The 22,703-nt window shown below is 39.8% G+C and overlaps 1 protein-coding gene and 1 long non-coding RNA gene across 6 annotated transcripts in view; one reads left to right on the forward strand and one right to left on the reverse strand.

The window, feature by feature from the left end:
- Positions 1 to 6,965: 6,965 nt before the first annotated feature.
- LOC138737096 (uncharacterized) lies at positions 6,966 to 22,678 on the forward strand. The gene is made up of 3 exons (XR_011340765.1): positions 6,966 to 7,042; positions 11,262 to 11,320; positions 22,370 to 22,678. It is a non-coding gene; the product is annotated as an uncharacterized lncRNA (long non-coding RNA).
- Positions 9,526 to 22,703, reverse strand: part of slc22a16 (solute carrier family 22 member 16) — an 85,973-nt gene continuing 72,795 nt past the window's right edge. The window contains exons 9-11 of one of the 5 annotated variants that reach the window (XM_069887599.1): positions 19,436 to 19,600; positions 17,634 to 17,718; positions 13,555 to 13,625 (exon numbers count right to left, since the gene is read on the reverse strand). In XM_069887599.1, coding sequence (XP_069743700.1) covers positions 17,665 to 17,718; positions 19,436 to 19,600 — 219 coding nt within the window. In that variant the 3' untranslated portion in view covers positions 13,555 to 13,625; positions 17,634 to 17,664. Of the gene's footprint in view, positions 13,626 to 16,974; positions 19,601 to 22,703 lie in introns of those variants that run through there. The other 4 variants (XM_069887596.1, XM_069887598.1, XM_069887600.1 and 1 more) reach the window with 4 other exon arrangements.

Below are 22,703 nucleotides of genomic sequence, written 5' to 3' on the forward strand. Positions count from 1 at the left end.
GTGTTCACTACTCCCGCCCTGGGAAAAAGGCACTGGCTGTCTACCTTATCTATACCTCTCAGAATCTTGTAGACCTCTATTAAGTCACTTGGGATCCTTCTTCACTCCAAAGAGAAAACTTATAGCTCTGCTAACCTTGCCTCATAAGACTTATTTTCCAATCCAGGCAACATCCTGGAAATCTGACCTTCTGCTCAGCAAAGATAGAGGACCTTCTGGTGAAATGCAGCCTCTTCTACCTGCCCAAGGAATTCTCCAACATGCTGATGGCCACAGTCTACATGCCACCTTCAGCTCATGAGGGTAAAGCCATGAAGGAGTTTTATGGGGCCATTTGAGAAGCCCAGACTTCCCACCCTGATGGTGCCATAATTGTTGCTGGTGACTTCAATCACGCCAACTTGAAAACAGTCTTACCACAGTTTCAACAACATGTGAACTTCACCATCAGAACAGAGAACACACTGGAACGGGTCTACACCAACATCCCTGGTGTGTACAAGGTTGCACCTCACCTCCACCTTGGTTACTCAGATCCTATAACTGTCCTGCTAACCCCTGCAATTGGCAAACCAATTTAGGTCAGTTTGCAGAGAGATCAGGACGTGGCCAGTGGCAGGGTAGGGATGCCACAGCAGCACTACAAAAGTGCTTTGAGACCACGAACTGGAGCTGTTTCAGGGAGTCGGTCACCCACAATGGTCATGCAAACATAGAGGAGTACGCAAGCTCAGTGACTGGCAACATCAGCAAGTGCAAGCCTCAATGTCATCCACTCTGTGGAATGACCTCCACCTTTATGAAACGCTTCGAATGTCTGGTGAAGGAATGCATTAAAGCATACCTCCTAGAGATGCTGGACCCATTTCAATTTGCCTATAGAAGAAACCGTTCCACAGTTGATGCTATAGCCTTGTTGCTTCAGCTCCGTCCTGCTGCTGTTCATTGACTTCAGCTTAGCATATAAGATCATTCCTCAGAGGCTAGTAGAGAAGCTGTCCTCTTGGGACTCAACACCCCTCTCTGTAACTAAATCTTGGACTTCCTAATGCAAAGACCAGTCTGTCTGGGTCAGTAGCAGAATGTCGAGCACCGTCACACTGAACACTGGCGAACCTCAGGGCTGTGTACTCAGCCCAGTCCTGTTCACACCATTGACCCACGACTTCATCACCAGATCAAGCTTCAAGAGTGTTATCAAGTTTGCAGATGACACAACAGTCGTTGGCCTCGTCAGCAACAACGATGAGTTGCACTATAGAGAAGAGGTGGAAAATCTCGTGAAATGGGGTGAGAATAACAACCTGAGTCTCAATGTGGACAAGACAAAGGAGATAATCATGGACTTCAGGAGGACCAAGAATGACCACCCTCCACACACATCAACAGCTCTGTAGTAGAGAGAGTGAAGAGAAACAAGTTCCTTGGAGTTTACTTTAACTAGTGACCTATCATGGACACTCAGCATCTCCTCACTTGTCAGGAAGGTACAACAGCAACTGCACCTCCTGAGAAGACTGAAGTGGGCAAGGTTACCAGCCACCATTATGTTAACCTTTTATAGGAGCTCTATTGAGAATGCCCTGCCTGCTGTATCATAGTGTGGTATGGTTGCTGCATAGAAATGGATCGGAGGCCAATCCACAAGACCATAAGATTGGCAGAGGATCACTGCAGTCTCTCTCCCCTCCCCCTCTCCGTCGATGTGATCCACCAGGATCATTATCTGAAGAGGACTCCTTCCACCCTGCACACAGCATCTTCCAGCTGTTCCCATTGGAGAAAAGATGCAGGAGTATCAGAGCCAGCGTTACCAGGCTGAGGAACAACTTCATCCCACAGGCAGCGAGAATGAACTGCTCACACTAACCATCCGAGTCTCTCATGTATACAAAACAATATTTATTTATTTATTTGTATAGATAAAATATTTGTCCTGCATATGTATTATTTGTATGTTTTGCACCGAGGACCGGAGAATGCTGTTTCATCAGATTGTACTTGCACTATCAGATGACAAGAAACTTGACTTGCCTTGAAATTAAAAATCTCTGCACCTTCCATACCTTCCACATCCTTCCTGTAATGAGGTGACAAGAGCTGAACATAATATTTAGTATGAATAATGCTGATTTATGCTGTATTGTATGTGCTCCAGATTCCGTTAATGTCAATGCTTTGTTCTTCAGAGTGCTAAAAGATACCTTCGCAAGAAATGATCCTGTTGTGGCCTTGGCCAGAGTCAGACAGGAGGGTCTCTTTCAGCAGGTCACATAACCTTTTGTTAGCCTGCAAAGATGTTGATTGTCAGACATATAGAAACAGATAAGGTCTTCCTGAACACTTAGTAACATAGAATTGTACAGCACAGAAACGGACCCTTCAGCCCAACTTGTTCATGCCAACCAGGATGTCCATCCAAGCTGATCCCATTTGCCTGTGTTTGGCCCATATCCCTCTAACCTTCCCTATCCATGTTGTCGCTGCCAAGAGGATCTTCTTTGATGGACATGTGTGACTGGAAATTGCAGAGCCACCCCACATGGCCTATTATTATATATAACAACAGACACTTCTTATTGAAATGACTACTGCAGCTCCCACTGGAGGACTTAAGTGTAGGGACAAAACATTCACTGTGTTTTGTTGCAGGCTCTGGACCATGGTTGGTGATGGAAGAACCTCCATTGTTCTGAGGGGCCCTGCTAGGTGTCCCATTGTCAGCAGTGTGCCCTTAAATCATGAACAAATCTTGAATCTACTATTTTGTTTCTGGTTGCATAGTGAATGTACAAAGTCATAAGTTGAAATGAAAAAAGGTTCTTTTGTTTTTGAAGCCGCACGCTGTTATAGACCTTGAACAATTTTATTTTTGACTGACGACAGGACTGAACCTACTGCGGGGGATTTGACAACTGCTAGATACTGTAGCAGCGCTAAGCTACCACTAGGGAATTTTGACAGCTTTCAAAGCACAGGAAACACATGCTGGAAGACCATGGGCTTGCAGGAGAGTGAGCCTGCAGCTGTTAACCTCTCTCCAACAATGGGAAGAGCTGGAGGCTATTTAAAAAGTCCAGTGTGCTGGTTTTGAGGTTAGTCGGTGGATTGGACTACAGGCAGTCAGACAGTCAGTCTGATTGTGCGTGCTCAGTCGACAACTTCAGCAAGCCACACTGCTTTGTTCACAGATGCTAGCACTGTCGTCTGGAGCTGTATGTCAGCGTGCTCACCCTGTAGTTTCAGTGGGAAAAGGAAGACTGAGTTACTTTATCCATGGGTGCCAGCTCTGTTGTTCTGACAGCAGTTTGGGGAACTCTGATACCCAGAGTGTGTGTGGGACTGACCAGTGCATTTTCTGTCGCCTTTCAAGAAGAGGATGTGGTGTGACAGGAGTCATGAGACCACTCCAGCCAGGGAGTCCCAAGGAGAGAACTTGTGTCACATAAGGTCACTTGTTAACCCTAAAGCGGGCTTTGAAAGACTCATGTGACTGAAGGTCACTTGGTAACCCTAAGGAGGGCTTTGGAGGTGTGAACCTCATGTGGTGACCAGGAGGTCACTGTGAAAATTCCAGGGGGAAGGAAGTAAAGGTGGTTGTTGCCACATTCGAAATTCAAGCAAGTCTCGTGTTCCCCTGACTGGGTTGAAAGTCTATATGGACCACGGTCATCTGGATACAGCCTCAAACTAAAAGACCAGTGGACAAGGAAAGAAATCATCCCAAGCCTGGAAACCAGATCTGTGAGCTGATCTTTCTTGACTGACCAACTTAACAAGACTGACTTGGGGTTTTGTTTTGGGAATTTTTAGTGTTTCTTTTGGGGCCGTTTGAGCTTGGACTGTAATAGCCTGGGTTTTTTTTACACATACATTACACATTAAAACATTACAGCACTGTACAAGCCTTTCGGCCCTCCATGTTGTGCTGACCATATAAAAGTGCTAAGCCTCCCTACACCGTATAATAATCTGTGGTTCATATAGAGTTGCCATTAAGGCTTGTGTTCAGGTGTTAAGTTCATTGGGTTAATTCTATTATTGTTAGTTTATTAATAGGTTTTGTGTTAAAATTAACTAATTCATTTATGTGTCTCTCAATTGCTGCTGGGGAGCGAAACAATGCATTGATGCCATCAATATCCACACAAGTGCTGCAGGGAATATCTTTGCCAAGCTAGAAGGATAATGAGGAAAAGTTCCAGCAGGATGAACACAACTTCTCATGTAAATGTCTTCTTTTGTCTTGAATTATGGGTGTCAACAGCTCTGAAGATCTATCCTGGGTCTTTGTGTCAATGCAATTATGAAGACTTGCCAGCGGCTATACTTTGTTAGGGATTTAAGAAGATTTGGTATGTCACCAAAGGCTTTTGAAAATTTCTGCAGGTGTACCATGGAGAGGATTTTGATTGGTGGCATCACTGTCTGGTATGGAGATGCAACTGCACAGGGCAGGAAAAGGCTACAGAGAGTTGGAAACTCAGCCAGAAACATCACAGGCACCAGCCGTCACCACCACAAGAGGTGGTGTCTTAAGAAAGCAAGGCCTTTCATCGTCATCAAGGATCCCACCACTTAGGCCATGCCCTCTTCTCACTCCTACCATCAGGAAGGAGATACAGGAGCCTGAAGACGAAAACCCACCTGCACAAAATTGGCTTTTTCCCCTCTGCCATGAGATTTCTGAATGTTCAATAAACAACAGACACTACCTCACTTTTTATCTTCTTTTGCATTAAATTATTTATTTTTAAAAATGTAATAGCAATTTTTGCACTTGTAATGGATGTTGCAAAACAACAAATTTCATGACAAATGTTCACAATAAATTCTGATTCTGAAATAGCTTTTATGCAGTATTAATACATAAAAATAAATGCAAACAAGTCCAAAAGAGGTTCAGTTCCCCCAGTGTCCTTTTGACGTCTGATCAGAAGAGAGGATTGCTCCAATTATCTGTATCGTGACGATCACCTGTTGCATGTCTGCACTCTCTATCAAACTAAATCCAAGGATAGTTACTGATTAGCAAGGGACACTTATTGGTGGTTTAGTTGATACCTGATACGCCATATGAGCTGATTTAAACAGCACATGTTCAGTGAAATCTGTGCAGCCACACTCATGTAGGTTGTGAAATAATACTTCCATTGCTTGAAAGGAACTGGGAGAGGTTTTAGATAGATTCTGACATGCCGCGTAAACCCAATAAAATGCTCTGACAGCCCTCACCACATGCTACACATCACTGACCAGAAGTTTTTTTTTCCACATTTACCTTCTGTTTTAGTATTTATAACCCCGAGTCTCTGTCCAACTGAACATCACAGCATATGCTGGGCAACATTCCAAATGATCAAAATTGTGTGATAAATGTATTGAACTCCCTCTTGTTTACTCCCTCAATACCTCTCTTCCAAATGCTTCCACACAGTTCCAGCCTGTGAAGGAAGAACAAATGGAGGAAGATACTGGCACCGAGTAAAGGAGACTGCAGGCTGCTGTGGAGACTAATCGTAGGCAGCTCTCAGCCATAAAGGCTATCCTTGCATTAGTAGTGGTAGTCAAAGCAGGTGGGGTGACAGACAACAGCAGGAGTATTCATGGAGTTGTAGTGGTGTAAGATTAAATGCTACATCCCGAAGAGAGGTCAGCTGGTTCACGCTCCTTGAATTCAGCATTCCCAGAAAAGTGCTACACTTTTCAGAACTGTTATTTCCAGCCAATAAGGCAAAGGTTTTTTTTTTTGCGAGTGAGTGAGGGTGTCAGGGGCCACAAATTTGGAAATGGGGTCAGAATCAGAATCAGGTTTATTGTCATGAATGCATCACAAAATTTATTGTTTTGCGGCAGCAGTATTGCGCATTATAGGTGCAAAATTGCAATTAATTACATGCTTTTACTTCAGCTAGTGACTGCAGACTTTCATATTTTACATCTGATTGATAAAAATTACAGTTCTGCAAAAAGAGAGTAAAAATGAGGTAGTGTCTATAGATTCATTGTCCATTTAGAAATCTGAAGGCAGAGGGGAACAAGCCATTTTTGTAAAATTGGATGTGCGTCGTCAGGCTCCTGTACCTCCTTCCTGATTGCAACAGTGAAAAAAAGGGCATGGTCTGGGTCATGGGGGCCCTTGGTGATAGAAGATGCTTTCTTGAGACTCTGCCTCACCAAGATGTTCTTTATGGAATGAAAGCTAATGTGCTGGCAGAGTTTACAACTCTCTGTAGCCTTTTCCTGCCATTACTTTAATGCAAGAAAAGGTGGGATGTCGTTTCCTTCCGCTAAAAGCCCAGAGCTCATTGGTGTTAACGCTCTAGGTTCCTTGACAGTGAATGGAGATCTTTTGGCAGATGTCCCAAACTATAAATTTTTTAATGATCTGGATCCATTTGCCTGTGCTGTTAAGTAACTGGTAGAATAGGCAATGCCTGAAATTTGGTTAAGTTTTGGAGCAGTCACCAATGCCTGAGAAACTATAAGAGCTTGTGAGAGTTGACAGTGATAATGTTGATAGGATAAGACAATTGAGGATGACTGACTATTTGTACAAGTTAATGCATTCCGTGGCACATTTCATCCAACTCTCAAACACCTCCTCATCTCAACCCAGCATCAGTTTCTGAATGGAGTTTTTAATTTCTCCATGTGTCAAGTTTTAACATATATTTTTATCATCAACTGGAAAATCCTTCAACTTTCTGTGAGCAATTGAGAAAATAATTTGAAAAAATGCCATCAAGTCCATGGGCCTTTCCAGATTGTACTGAGGAAATAGCAACTGTTATTTCCTCTTGCGAGATAGATTTATCCAGTCTAATTTGACTATCTGAAGAAATCTTGGGGAGATTCAATTTCTTCATGAAATTACCATCATTCATACATTCAGAATAGTTAGGAATAGAATCTTTTCAATGTACTGTTTATCTCAGAATGATCTGAGGTCATAATACCATTATCTTTATGAGCCATGCTGCTTAGCACCAAATCCTCTCAATTGGTTAGCCAAAAACTTACCAGATTTATCACTATGAATGTAAGATTAACTTTTAGATTTCAACTGGATATGTTGAGAGACGATCAACTTTAGTTTTAAGTTTTTTGTTCACTTCTGAATTTTTAGTTTGAGCCTATTGTTTATCTGCTTAATTTCTTTAATTAACTCAGATCTTTCTTTATTAGTCTTACTTTTTTAAATTAACAGTATATGAAATGATTTTCCCCCTAAGAAAAGGCTTTCAAAGTATCCCATATAACTATGATAGAAGTCTCCTAATTAGGTGCTAGGCAGCACTAATAGCCTGAGTACGCCTGAGATTGTCTGATCTCAGAAGCTAAGCAGGCTCGGTATTGGTCAGTACTTGGAGGGGAGACCGCCAGGTGCTGGACAAAGTGGTGACTCTCTGTCCACCTTACGGAAGGCAAAAATTTAATAATTTCATGAATGTTGCATTCTAAATGTAGTATTATGTGACATTAACGGAACCTTTACCTTTACTGAAGGGACATTAGTATCAAAAAAGAAAACTATCTGTTTTTCCATAAATTTAACAGTCTTTACCTGATAAAAAATACTGAGTTAAAGTGCCAGTGTATTTTAACTTGAGAAAAATTAGGAAGAGTCAATGATAATGTAACAGGGGCATGATCAGATATTACAATACTATAGCATTTGCAAGATTTAGTTAATGGAATTAATTGATTATCAATAAAAAATGTGAGTAAGTATGATGAACATAGAAAAGAAAGAATATTTTCTATTAGGATTTAAAAAAACACCAGATATCTGAAGTGCTATAATAGAAAATAATATATTAATAAGGTAGATTTGTTTAAATGTGGCATATTAAAGATGAACGATCTAAGTAGGGTCCAACCAGCAGTTGAAATCCCCACCTATAATAAGCAAATATAAACTTAAATCCAGCAAAGAAGTTTTAAAAATTTAAAAAAACCCCTGGATTATCAACATTGGGAACATAATCATTTGCGAAACCACCATTTCATCATGTAATTTCCCTGAAACAATAACAAAACAACCATTAGAATCTAAAACAAAATAATGCATACTAAAGGGAATATTTTCATTAATATGGATCAATAGCCCTCTATATTTAGCTTGAAAGGAAGAATGATATTGCTGCCCCTTCCATCACAACATCAGGCATGAAATATCACCTCCACAAAGATGTGACTCCTGTAAAAATAGAATCACAGCTTTCAGTAGTTTTAAATGTGAAACCACTTTCCATCATTTTACTGGATGATTCATGCCTTTTACATTCCAAATAAGGAAATTAATCGAATTAGCCACGATCACTCACACTGAAAAATTCCAGTGTGCTGTTGCAGAGCCGAGTTTGTGCAATATAAACACAACCTCCCACCTGCAGATAGCCCTGTTAGACCAGAAAGAACAACTCCAAAAGCTGAAACTAAAAAAAATCACAATGAAGCTCCACGCCAATGCAAAACAGAAACACTCATGAACCCACCCCATCCCCTCCAGTCCCACCTTCCTAAGGCTCCCAAATAGACCAACAGTGTGCTAAATAATAAATCTAGAAACCCACTATCTTCCAGAGGAGATTAGATGTTCCCGCTCAAAAGAAGAATAAAAAACATTACCATACCAGACCAAAAGAAGTAATGTTTAGGAGAAATAACATTACACATAAAAAAAATTTGAAGACATCTCAGAAATTTTGAAAAATTCTATACAGGACAAAAAACTATTTTATCCCACTTTGATAGAAAAGTCTTAACTGTAAAGTAAGTTGAATTCTTTCCCTTCAACCACTCCAAATTCAATCGACTCAAAATAACAATGCTTTTCCTGTGAAAGCTTTAAAAAAAAAAGAGCGTCTAACATATTAAAGTTCAATCATCGATCCAAAGTAACCATTCAACAGAAAAAAAAAGTCTTGGAGCGAGAAGTTTGCGAATGTACTCCCAAGCCTCATCCGCTGTATGAAACCATTTCTTGTTCCCACTGGGAAGAGAAATGAGAAGATGTACCGGATACAGCAAGGAAGGCTTACACCCATGCTTGAATAGCTCTGACACAACTTTCCTAAAGCAGCTCATTGCTTCATAACTTTAGGACAGTTATCTTCCATGATTCTAAACTGTTTGCCATGACAATGCAGTGTACCTTTATGATGGGCTTCACGGATCAGCAGTTCCTTCATTTTGTATCCAGCACATCTTTGCATTTCTCTTCCCAGTGGAAACAAGATAGTGGTGCAGGCATAGAACCACCAAATGTGGTTTTTTCCCCAATTTAGGCTTAGGCAATAGTGAACGATGAGCTCTTTCAAGGTCTGGTGGTGTTGGAAACATCTCTTTCCCAAATACCGTTACCAGCAGTTAACTCTTTTATATAATCAATGTGACCAAAGGATATAATCATTAAAAGAATGTAATTTATTTTTGTCATGGTATTTTAATCACTGACTGCACTGTGATCAAAAACAAAAGGGGAATATCAAGCCACAATATCATTCAACCAACCAAAAATTGAATTCAATAAGATTTTATTGAAGGAATTCATGTCATATTTTGTTTTGGAAAACAAAAAATATTTCACTGAATCCACATTGACCATCCTAGTCCACAAAGACTATTCCCAAAATACTTGTATACCTGTTATTAGGAATTGATTCATTTATAATGCTGATTATGAACTTGGAATAAAAACTAGTGATTGAACAGACTTCCAAACTTAAAAAAATTCTTAAAGAGAACTCCATCTTGCTTTTGAAAATGGTATAATTAGTTCGAAATAATATTGCCAATGGCATGTGGATGCACCAGCACACCATGCTATGGAGTGGGAAAACATGAAAAATTCCACATCTTAATCGGGAGGTATGCCAGATTCATTATCGTAAGAGGTAGAGCACCAAATGGCCCCAGTACATTGTACATGTCAGCAACAATAAAAATGAAGGAGTTGCCTGACTGCTGGACCAATGGTCAGGAATGATATGAGATCTGTACAAAAACTAAAAATAAAGGAAGGGGTTAATAAATGTTGAGACAAGAAATCCTATGAATTTTTTGTTGTTGTTGGATCAACATCATTGCTTCTACCTAAGAACAGTATCCTCCTGATGGCTGACCTGTGCTCTGCTTCCAGACCATGTCACGATAACCATTTTAAAAACTGGATCGAGTTCTCTTGTAGCTTAAAGCAGAAATAAATTTGCTTAAAGCAGTCAGGAATTTATTTTACTAACATTTCTAAAGTACTACAGCAATTGTTTACTATCATAAGCTTTTCTGAAGATTACTTGGATGGGTAATTAGCAGAAACTATACAACACCATTTAGAACTACAGTTCAATTTTCACATCAATGAAACTATCTGATATTAATGCAACACATGTTTAGATTTCTGACCTTAAAGTTGATCCATCAATGTATAATTGAAATGCACCACATAAGTCATTAAAATGCAATAGCCAAGAACTAGTGAATTTAGTATATACATAAGAAACTCAGGTTACATTAACAGCTATTAGATTTTTGGTCCAATACATTTTCAGGTACAGTATAAACAATACATATTTTTACACAGTGACTTGTATACAGATTCTCTAATCACAAATACAGTTTAATTTTAAACAATACAAATAACTTGCCTAAACATTTAAAGCAGAGGTCTAATTATAATTTGACCTGCCACAGTTTTTAATTGTGTTCATATTATGAACACATCTAACGTATTTTTTGTTTATTCATTTAGTGAGGTGCTGTTTGCAACTTTCCTGCAATGGTCTGCAAAGCCATGGCTAGTAATGGAGAAAGTCTATGATGTTAACATTTATATGTTTGAATGCTTTAAGTTTACACTGTCCAGAGTACCCTTTCTTCTGATTTTAAGTGGCTATGCTGTGACAAAGTCCAAGCATAGCTTTGATAACAATATCAAAATCCTCAATATGTTCAGCATAACATCAGAGGGAAAAGTGAATTTAAAGTTGACATTTATCGGAGAATCCTTTAAACATATTTTACCTGGGTCGCATCATTTTTGTTCTGTTATTGTATCTTCAAAATTAACAAAAAAACATTTTTTTCTTGTGCAGTAAACTTGAAATAGAGTTTCAATGATGGAAGGTGAATCATAACTTGGGGGGAGTTATTATGGAACTTTAATTTCACCTTATAATATAATGCATGAATGACTTTGTCACTGAGGGCAGCACAGAAATACTGTAATGGAACATTTTACATGACTTTTCTTATAGCCAGCAGCATTGTAGTTCTGAACAAACAATCTTCAAAGGACGGCATGGATGGCGTAGTGGTAAGCGCAACATCTTTACAGTGCTAGCAATTGGGGCTGTACTGGGCTTTGAATCCCACTCTGTCAGTAAGGAGTTTGCATGCTCTCCTCGTGTCTGCATGGGTTTTCTTTGGGGGGCTCTGGTTTCCTCCCTCCGTTCAAAACATACCAGTTAATAGGGTGTAAATTGGACGGCACGGACTCGTGGGCTGAAATGGCCTGTCACCGTGCTGTATGTCTAAAAAAAACACCAATTTGGAAATGTCTTCAGACATTCTGAAGGTTATGAATTGTTAAAACCTTGAATAGGTCATCTTTCAAAACAGCATATGCTTTGGGGCCAACTACTTCAAAATTTAGTTCTGTTCTGACCTTTTAAACATGGCCTGTAACCTATCATTTAAAAAACTCTAGATAAATGGCTTACTTTGCTCTTGTACTTTTTTAGGAAAAGATGTCAATTCCTAATTGCTTTGAACCAGACGAATTCCACCTATACTTATTACAGTATATATCTCAATAATTGAGCCTCAAATAGATTCCTTCACCCTTCTTTGCCGTGAAAGGTTAATTAAATAGGTGTCACATACCAGAAATGTCCTGTTTATTTTAAACGCCATTAAATTTCCAACATCATCCCATGAACCTGAGTCTGAATGGACTTTAATGCAAGTTCTTTGCAGTAGACTAGGAAGTGCAGGACATTCTGTGCTTTACTTTATTATTATAATCGTCAGAATAAGGTACAATTTGTATCTGTAGGGGTAAATAGCAGTGGATTTTGAATGGCAGAATTTGCAGTGTTCCGGCAGCACAGGGCTCAGATGCCATACTGAGGCCTCCATTGCTTTCTTTCCCCCCTTGCCGAAGTGCAGGCTGCAATTTCTTACAGTTTCACAGATTAAGTTGTTGGGGGGGGGGGGGGGGGGAGAGAGAGAGAGGGAAGTGATCACGTGATGTCAGTGCACGAGGGTTCTTTGATCGTGTATATTTTAAATACTGAAAGGAGTATTTGGAATAAGCCCGACACAGCCTTTAGAGGTCTTGTGCCTCCCACTCATTAGTCTGCACTCTAATTCCCTGGCCCTCAGGAACCCACAGCAACATATGCATATATATGCCCTTTGTGTGGAGGTAAGTGGTAGTTTCTAGAGGAACGGGAGAGAATAAAATGGGATTAGTGTAAGTGAGTGTTTGTAAGTCTGTGCAGACTCAATGGGTCAAAGGTCTGATTCCATGGCTCTGGCATATCTATTACCCTGTCATGGGACATCAGGCTACATAATTACATTGGCAACTAAAAGTGAAGCTGCCTGAATCTTTTAAATTCTAAACACATCAAACATATTTTTTGTTCAATCATGTAATGAGGTGTTGTTTGCAAAGCTTGACACCATTTGGTGGTCCACAAAGTTTTGGGCAGAAAGCATAATCCATTTTATGTTTAAATTGTAAGCTCACAGAGTTCAGACAACCTTTTCATCATGTTCAGGTCAGCGTCAGTGCTGATGATGTGCCTGGCACACACTGAACTGTAACAAAATCCTTAAAAACAACCATATTCTCGTAGTGTCCCAATGATCCTCAAAACTCATGGTCATAACTTCAACGTGCAGGCATGCAGTGATGCATCTAAAGTTCAGACTTGAGCACAGGAGAAATATGGAGTACTGTCTTGTGATCATTGAATAAACACCTATTTGTGGATTGTGCATCTTACAAGAAAGTCTGGAAAGGGACGCATTGGTCTTTGTTGAAGTTGATCACGAGTGGCTGGTAAACAGAGTATTCTGTGTTCTAAAGGCTATTGCCAGACACACATATTGAGACAAATATCTGTTCCTAATGGAAGATCATCAACTTTTTGAAAGATGGCACTTTGATCTGCCTGAAACTTGTTGGTCTTCATAGGCAAGAGAACACTACAACTGACGGATTCCAAGGTGCTGGAATCCATGCTGAGGGGTGCACTGAAGCTTGGGAACAGATACCACTGGGGACTGATGGGCTCGCACACAGCACCCACTCCCAAGCATTTCAGTGATCCAATTTTTGGGGATGAAATATTAATGACATTGACATATAGTAAGTGAATTAATGGTGCAGTGAACTAAAATAATATAGTGCCCTGCTTGTATTACTCTATTTTATGATTAGAGTACGGTTTTGGTGGGGGGGGGGGAGCAAACCTTGTAAATGTTAAAGCAGTAAGTGCAAGGTAACAGTCTGGTTAGATCATGAATCTCACCATTTCGAATAAAATGTGCGAGCTCTCCAGTTCTTGTGTAAAATTAGGATGTCCCGAAGGATAAACCATTCTGGCTGACTGACAAGATAAAAGAAATTTCATACAGTGAAGAAAATCAGGCACCTTCACAGGTTGCACAAAGCTACAGACTAAGAACCAGACACCAAATGTCAGACAAGGCCATTAGTCATTCCATAGGAATAATGGAAGTATCTATCCTGACACTATAATTTTATAGAAACACAAAAGCTGCAAATCCTGGAATCTTGAACAGACAAAGAATTGCTGGAAGAACTCAGCAGATTAGACAGTATCTATGGATAGAAATGGTCAGTAAATGTTTTGGGCCAGAATCTTTAATCAAGACTTTGGTCGGCAAGGGCCTGTTACTTTGCTGCATCTCTAAATTAAAATTAAAATATTGAAATAAAGGTAGAATAGGTGAAATTTTACATATATAAAAAGGGTAAAAAATGTGGAAGAGGTCCAGAGGTGATAGGTCAGAAAGTGTGGGAGGTGGAGAGACAGGCAGTAATCATCGGGAATGGGAGAGGAAAGAAAAGTTTTAATTTTAAATATATTTATTTACAACATAGTAAAAGCCGATTCCGGCCATTGGAACCAACTATATCCAATGAACCTACCAACCTCATACGCTTTTGGAAGGTGGGCAGAAACCACAGCATCCAGGGAAAACTCATGCAGGTTAAAGGGAGAATGTCCAACTCCTACAGTCAATACCAGATTTGAACGAGGGTCACTGGTGCCGTAATAGTATGAGCTACCACTCTGCTCACCATGCCGATTGCTAATAAAGTTAGAGATAGAGAAAAATAAAAAAAGTACAGGAGTAAAGATGAGATTGAAACAGTGGGATCAGATGTGAGCAGGTATTACCTAAAATTAGAAAAATCTATGTTCATACTGTTAGGTTAAAGGCTGTCCAGCAGAAATATGATGATTGTTCCTCCTTTATTTTTAGCCTCACCCTAACACTGAATGTTTGTCAAAACAGTCACCCAATCTATGCTTGGCCTCACTGATGTAGAGGAGGCCACACTAGGTATACCAAATGCAATAGGTTGGACAATTTGCATGTGAAGGGTTGCCTCATCTAGAAGGTCTGTTTGAGGCCCTGGATGGAAGCGAGGGAGGAGATGTATGGACAAGTTTTGCACTTTCTGTAGTCACAATGGGAAGTGCCTGAGGGGTGGAAGGGTGGGCGGGGAAGGAAGAACAGAATAAGGAGTCTCAGAGAAGCTTAACCTGCAAAATGTGGATAGGAATGGAGAGGAGAAGATGTGGCTGGTGGTGAGATGGCACTGATGGAATCATAGAGTTATTCAGCACAGAAACAAATCCACTGGTCCACATGTCTATGCTGACTATACAGTACTGATCTCTATTAATCTCATTTACCAGCACTTGGTCCATAGTTTACTATAGGTGTTCTAAGACTTTGACCCAATGTGATGAAGGGTTGGAAATATAGTTAGGGAGGGGAACCTGAAGGTGATGGTGTTCTCATGCTCCTGCCTCTATTGTACTCTTCCTAGCAGTAATTTGGAAGATGCTGTTAGAGCAGCCAAGGCATGTAACTGCAGTGCATTTGCAGGCAGTACACACTGCAGACATTGTGCACTGGCAGTGGAAAGAAAGAACCTTTAGGATGGCAAGCGGGTTACTTTGTCCTGGATAGTGTTCCACTTCTCAAGGATTATTAGCACTTTGTTTATCCAGGCAAGAAAAGAGTATTGCATGGCACTCCTGATTGGTGCCTTATAGATGAGTGGAATGGCCTTGGGGTGCAATATTCAATGTGATGAAGCAAGATGAAGAATGAAGCTAATAAAGTATTTGTGACACTGGGAACTAGAACAAAAATGCAGCAACTATAAAATGTGAAAGTTAATATATTGATATGAAAATTGATACAGTTGCTGACTGATCAATTATGGACAAAGATATGTTCAAGATGTGAACAACAAATAAGAAGACGTTCTACAAGATGCTAAAAATCTTTGATTGGATGCAAGGTGTAGCTTCTCTCAATGGTAATGATCTCATTAACAGATCAATTCCGTAAGGAAAAGATCGGCTCAAAGAAATAAAAATGGGGTTGGAAGAATGCATTTGGTGTGAGCATCTTGTAACCATATCCAGAGCCTTATGTAGATTTATTCAAAGGTGCATGTACCACCATGAAGGGGTACCAAGCTCACAAATTGTTAGCTTTTAACAATTTATCAATATCTAGATTGATACCATTTGCATTAAAGCTTCAAATAGATAAGAAATTGAAAAAGTTTTGACAAGGTGTAAACAGCACAGAATGACTGAGTGACATCTATGCACCCAAGATGAAACTTTGAGTGCAACTATAACAGAGGAGGAAATTTGCTGAATACTCAATATTTTCAAGAGATTTAACGTATGCAAGTTGAGAAAACCTGAGAATGTCACTGATCTCTGCTAGGCTTGGTCTAATATTATCCCAGTGTCAGGTGGACCGTAAAATAGTGTCGCCATTATTGCATTAGCCGTCAAAGAAAGTTGAACCATGGTGTTCAGGCTTATGCTCTGTCAGAGAAGTTTTAGTTGGAGTCCCTCTTGGTTCCTCCTGCCTCATGTTTACATGGACCTGCTGCTAGACAGTAAAAGTGTCCACCTACTTTAATGGGCTCTCTTCTGAAATACAAGCCAGAATACTACTCTGTATTTAAGACCACTATTGCCATTTTTGGAATGTTTATCAAGCATTCCCTGGATCTGGTCCAAGAAAAACCCCTCCAAAAAAAATTGTTCCAAAATTATTTTTGTGTAATTAGAAGGACCAGGAGTGCTTCTCTGAACTCTACAAAAATAATCTGAGCCTCTATTTTTATGAACCCATCAATCACCATGATTATAATCATTATGGTCCTGGGGAGCAAGAATAAGGTGCAACAGCTTAATGTTTTGGCCCTGATCGTTGCAAACAGTATGAGGTACATGCTAACCAAATTGATTTGTTTTGAAAGAAAATGAATAGCCACCTGACATCAAGAGAAAAACTCAAAGGCCTCCACTCACTTTACAATCCATGGTTAAAGACAAATTATCATTGATCAATAATTACTTATACTTCATCATTTCATATCTCATAGAAGTACAATATTACTAGAGCTCAGGGGAGAACTCATCTTGTATACATTTTGTGTGATTTTAGTACTTTTGTACATGGAACAGACTTGTCTGGGTACCACACAAAACAAAACTTTTTACTGCATTTTGGTGCATGTGATAAAGCAATGCAATTCACTAATGGGAAACATTATCCAAATTAGTTTTAGTCTGCCACTCTTTCACTGTGTGACCAAAACTAGAGGTACAGATCGTTTTCCATTTTTTGTACTGGTTCATCCTATCAGCCACTTTAGAAATGTAATAATCTAATTAATGTCCATTTAATTTAATTTCAAGGATTTTACATCAAAATTGCCTTATTTAGAACTGTAAATGCAGCACATACATAAAGGCTGGCCTTTTGTACAGTACCTTTCAGAATGTCCTCGTCTTTACACTCAATAAAGTACTTTTGAAGTGGAATCAATGTGGAACTATGACACAAAAATATGTAGTGATAACCAAATAATATTCAGAATATTGCAGTTAACACCCTTGAACCGCTTCCAAGTTGTGCCTGTCCACAGATATTTCTGGCGTTTTAATTTAATTAAGAGATACAACATGATAACAGGCCCTTCTGGCTCACAAGTCTATGGTGCCCAAATATACTACACCCATGTAACCAATTAACCTTATAGCCCATACACCTTTGATGCCAAGGGACTCATACAGGCAGGGCCTCAGTTGAAGATTTAATTGGAAGTACAGCACCTCCCTTTGTATGTACTAGATCATTATGTTGATTTTTAGTGTTAAAAATCAGTGAAGTCAAATAGGAATCCAGACCTTTTCATCAATGGAGTGGTGCATTGTCAGAGATGCCAACTTTTGTATATGCACACAAGCACTAAAGATCGCTTGAACTATATTGTAGAAAAGCTCTCAATCAATATTTAGAAAATAAATCAGATCACTTACTCATTATTATATTGCTGTCAAGAAATCTTTCTCAGTCCATCCTGGACACCACACACTTCAAAGGTACTTTGTGACCTATAAAGCACTTTAGAATACTCTTAAATCAACAGGAAAGATGTCATGCTATAACGTTAAAGATAACTTTCTCCTTCTTTCAATTGTTATGAGAACAACAAATGCAATGGAAGTGTTCTACCAACTTTCTCCTTCTTTCAATTGTTATGAGAACAACAAATGCAATGGAAGTGTTCTACCAACTTTCTCCTTCTTTCAATTGTTATGAGAACAACAAATGCAATGGAAGTGTTCTACCAACTTTCTCCTTCTTTCAATTGTTATGAGAACAACAAATGCAATGGAAGTGTTCTCCCAATTTTATCAACTAGCACCCTAATTAACAGTGCTGGGTAAAGTACATTGATGTGCTATTAAATTCTAGATCTTACAATAATGCTGTGGTACCCCTTGGAGATAGCTGTAGCTAGTAATCTCCTGCCTGCCTGACGACAGAAGGCAATAAGAATGCAAGGGAAAGAACATGGCCAACCTTGGGCATGCAATTTTAGACAGATTTACTCTGAAAGATGATTTTAGAAATAACATTTTTAATTGTAAGACAACATAACTATTATCTAAACCAAGCTCATAGCCATCATTGTATAATCACCAGTATATTTTTTTTTAACATTTTGCCGCAAAATTTGGATAGTGATGAGAAGTGTTTGACACACAGTTCCTTATGAAAAATAAAAGGAGCTTCCTATGCTTGGTTCCCAATCTCAACAGTTTTGTAAGTAGATATTCAGTGGAGACACAGGGCAACTATATCGATAACCATTTAAAGGCCATAGTGCAGGTTCATGTTGACATTAGCTTAAAGCTTTTCCTTGCAGCAGGTGTATGATCCAGTGGGTGAGGAGATCAAAAGGAGGGTTTTTTTCCCCATAACAATTAACATTTTGATGCTTATTTGTCAGTCCTGGCAAAAATGTATACTTTTAACTCTAGACGCAGCTGGCAACACATTATTTAGAGCTCTCCCAATGCTTTTTGTATCTGCTTACATGATTATTAGTTGACAATAAGCATCTAAATAATGAGGGTCATGCCCAACTATTGAGCTATCTACAGTAAATTACAATCAAATTAAACTAATCGTAAATCGTTGTAATTTGTTGGTCTTTCCTCATTCATGATTTGTGCAGGTGACACAACCAAATTCTTCATTTGCAAAGTTGCACTCCCTCTCTCAAAACACATCTTTCATCATCTAGATTTGAATAACATTACTGAAGACAATAAATGGACCCACATTTCTATTTTCTTACACATCTACGGAATCATCAACTTTGAGTAATTTTTTTTAACGAGAAGAGACAGGTGTAAGGAATATAAAATGCAGCCTACTGTAGGCTATGAATTGGACTGTTACCAGTCAATATTCACTTTGCAGTTAAATTTCAATTTGCGTAGATCAATGCACACTATAATTTACAAGAAATTATTCTCTTGTTTTCTAATACACTAATTCTAATCCACCATTAGCTAAAGAAGGGAAAACAACCCCCCCCAAAAAATTACCTTGGATCTACTTTACATACTTTTATGGTCCAGTTGCCAATCCCTAGTTAGTTCACACATTTAAGACATTAGTAACTAATCAGGATTATAATCTCTGCCTGTTTCAAGGCTTAGCTTTGACCAAATTAATTTTACAACCTTGTTAAATGCTCAATTAGATTCTGCTCTTCCTTTGACCTCTCTACACCATCAGTAATATAATCTTTCTTATCAATTCTCACCATGGCAGCACTGCTGCCTCCATCTTTTGAGGCTTGTTTTTCTTGCTTAAGCCGTCTTTGCAGTTCTGCAGCCTCCTCAAAGGTCTGGGTCAGAGGCCTCCCAAGTGTTTCCGGAAGAAACAGGGTCAAGACACCAGTCAGAAAGGACATGATTCCAACAATCAGCTGTCATAAAGAGACAAAAGTACAAACATATGTGGCATTTTTAAAATTTTACATGAAATTGAGTCTCAACAGATTGCTGAAAATTGGCTTGCTATCTTTATCATGAGCAAATAAATTAAATACCAAAATATTGTGTCCTCTATTTTAAAACAATGTAGAAACTGCATTAACTTAAGCAGGGCCAACAGTTCACTTGAGATCAACGAGCTTGTCGTCCAATACTGCAAAATTGTTTCCAATTTGCATGGTCATAGACACTCTTGTGTTCCAATAATCATTTTCAAAAGGAGAAATTCTAGCGGGTCAAGCGGCTGCGTAATATAGTGGGTCAAGCCATCGCCTGTGCAGCTGGCTGAACGGCTGCACAGCGCCGCAGGCCTAATCATCACTCACTCAGCTGGCCGAAAGGCCGTCCACTGCTGCAGGCCAAATCGCAGCGCACTAGGGAGTTAAGTACTCACCTATAAGATGGCGTGGGGCTCCTGTCGTCTTCACTTCAAGCCACGCGCCTTTCAGGTATGACGCAGGCATGTGATGACATCACTTCCGGACCCGGGTGTCCGAGCCAGAAGTGATATAAAAGAGGAGGCAAGTTTTAATAAACAGTCTTTGCTGACTAACCACTGGTGTCTGGTGAATTGATTTGGTAGCTCTACTGAAGTAGTCGCTACAAAATGTTTAACTTTCCATTAAATTCTGAAAATGACCTTGGAGAGCATTGCAAGATACCCAATTGTACTACAAATGCTGCGTAGGTTCAGAGAAGGAAGAAAAATCAAATAAACCACACTGCATCAATGTAGGCATCAAATTTGGAAACAGCAAAATTAGTCTTAATCTCATTGGTCTTTCAAAGTTCTCCTCACAAACATCTGGTCTAAATTAGGAGAAATGTTCCAAAGCCCAAGTGAAGCAATGGTATGATACAATCATGCCCTAAGAATCATGAATTACAAATAATGTTTTCACACTCCTCCATCTCAATCCGTGAGTATGTCCTGTACCATTGGGAGGCTAGAAACACGAGTAGTAAGGTTGCAGAGGCACATAGTAGGAAGCAATTAAATCTGGGAATCCTCCAGATCCCATGAAGCCTCATGACATGTTAATCATGAAGAAGTTAACCTCCTTCTGATTATCACCTATTCTTCTCCCTTAACTGATTAATCATGACTCCTCCAACTCTGGGTGGAGGATTTCAAAGACCACCCCAAGACTGAGCTAGCTGAGCCTTGAAGTCTGCCAAATGGGATTGCAGTTGGTAGAAAGCAAACAAACACAAAAATAAACCAGATCTTCTTCCATAAATGTGGCTTCTCCTCTACAAACATCAAACTCAGCTTTCACCCGCATCTTCTCCATTTCCCATTCATCTGCCTCCAGATGCAACAAACACAGGATTACCCTTGTTCTTACCTACCACCACACCAGCCTCTGCATCCAACACATTATCCTCTTGAATTTCTGGCATTACAACAGGACCCCACTACCAGACATATCTTCCCCTCTCTTCCTTCCGTAGGAACCGCTCCTTCCATGACTCTCTCATGCACTCATCCCTCCCAACCATTCACACCCCCCCCCACCACCCTCCACTGTGGCTGCAGTAGGTGCCACACTTATGCCCACACTTCCTCTCCCACCACAATCCGAAGCCCCAAACAGGTCGTTCAAGTGAAGCAACTCTTCACTTGTGTATCCGCAGAATTGCTTTACTGAATCTGGTGCTCCCTTTGTGGTCTTCTCTACATCAGAAAGATTGGACGCAGACTGGGAGATTGCTTCGCTGAGCACCTTCAGTCTGTCCGCATCAGTGACCAAGCATTTCAGTTCTGCATCCCACTCAGAGTCACATGTCTATCCATGGCCTCATATATCATCCCATCAAGACCACCTGAAAATTGGAGGAACAACACCTGATTTTCTGACTGGGCATTCTCCAGCTGTGAGGCATTAACATCGACTTTTCTGGTTTTTGCTAACCTGCCCTCTCTTCCCCGTCTTCTTCCCTTAGCTCTTCACTCCCTTCCCTCTCTATTCACCTAGCCATCCCTCTTCCCCTTGCTTACTGCTGTGCCCTCCCTCCCTTGTCCACCTATTACCTCCTGCCTTTGCTACCATGCACATCCTCCTATGCCTCCCCCACCCTTATCTTTTTATTCGGATGCCTGCCTGCATTTTTCCATTGATGAAGGGCTCAAGCACAGAACGACAGTTATGTATTTTTATCTTTGCCATATAAAAGGCTCTGTTTGACCTGCTGAGTTTCTTCAGCGCTATGTTTTTACTTCAACCATGGTGTCTGCAGACTTCCATATTTTACTACATGTGAGTCTTAGACAAGGCAGAAGTATTTGTTCCTTCATTCATCGATTAGTGCACAGTGGATAATTCACCTTGGCTTCCTCTTGAGATCTGTACCACTGATGCCAGTCTTAAGCCAATTCTATATAGTTTGCAGCTGACAGCACCTGCCCTTTTCTTTTCAGATCCTTAGTTTTCCATTTTCTTTTGAGTTCCTTTCTTTTCTTTATAATGTTTTCTTTTGAATGGCATTGCCACCATTATTTCTTTTCATTACCGGTTTTGATAAGGGTTTTGTGCCTCTCAATGATTGGGATCAAGATAAGCTTTTAGAATTAATTCGCTGAAGCGGGTGGGGAGGGGTGGAGAAGTGGGACAAATGCAGACTTTGGGTATGAATATGTACATGGATAGCTTTGTTTATTGGTCTTTGTGTGAAAACTAAAATAAAATATTTTTTAAAAGAAACAGCTGAGAATATTGGATACAGAAAAGGCATTGAGACCAGAAAACATCCCAGCATAATATAGAAGACCTACATTCCAGAACGAGCCACACTTCTGTTCCAACTCTCGCATTTACTTGGCAATGTGGGAAATTGTCCAAGTATTACCCTGTTCATAAAATCTGTACAATCCCAATCCAGCTGGTTACCACTGTATCAGCCAAATGATGCAAGATGCCATGGACTCTAGTGAAGTGACTCTATCAAGAAAGACTCCATCCCAAACTACCTTTTCAAAATTAAATAGTGGCTTTCCACGGCTTATGGCCTCAAGCATTTACAATTTGTTGTTTG

Source organism: Narcine bancroftii, chromosome 6, assembly GCF_036971445.1.
Source record: "Narcine bancroftii isolate sNarBan1 chromosome 6, sNarBan1.hap1, whole genome shotgun sequence".
NCBI lineage: Eukaryota > Metazoa > Chordata > Chondrichthyes > Torpediniformes > Narcinidae > Narcine > Narcine bancroftii.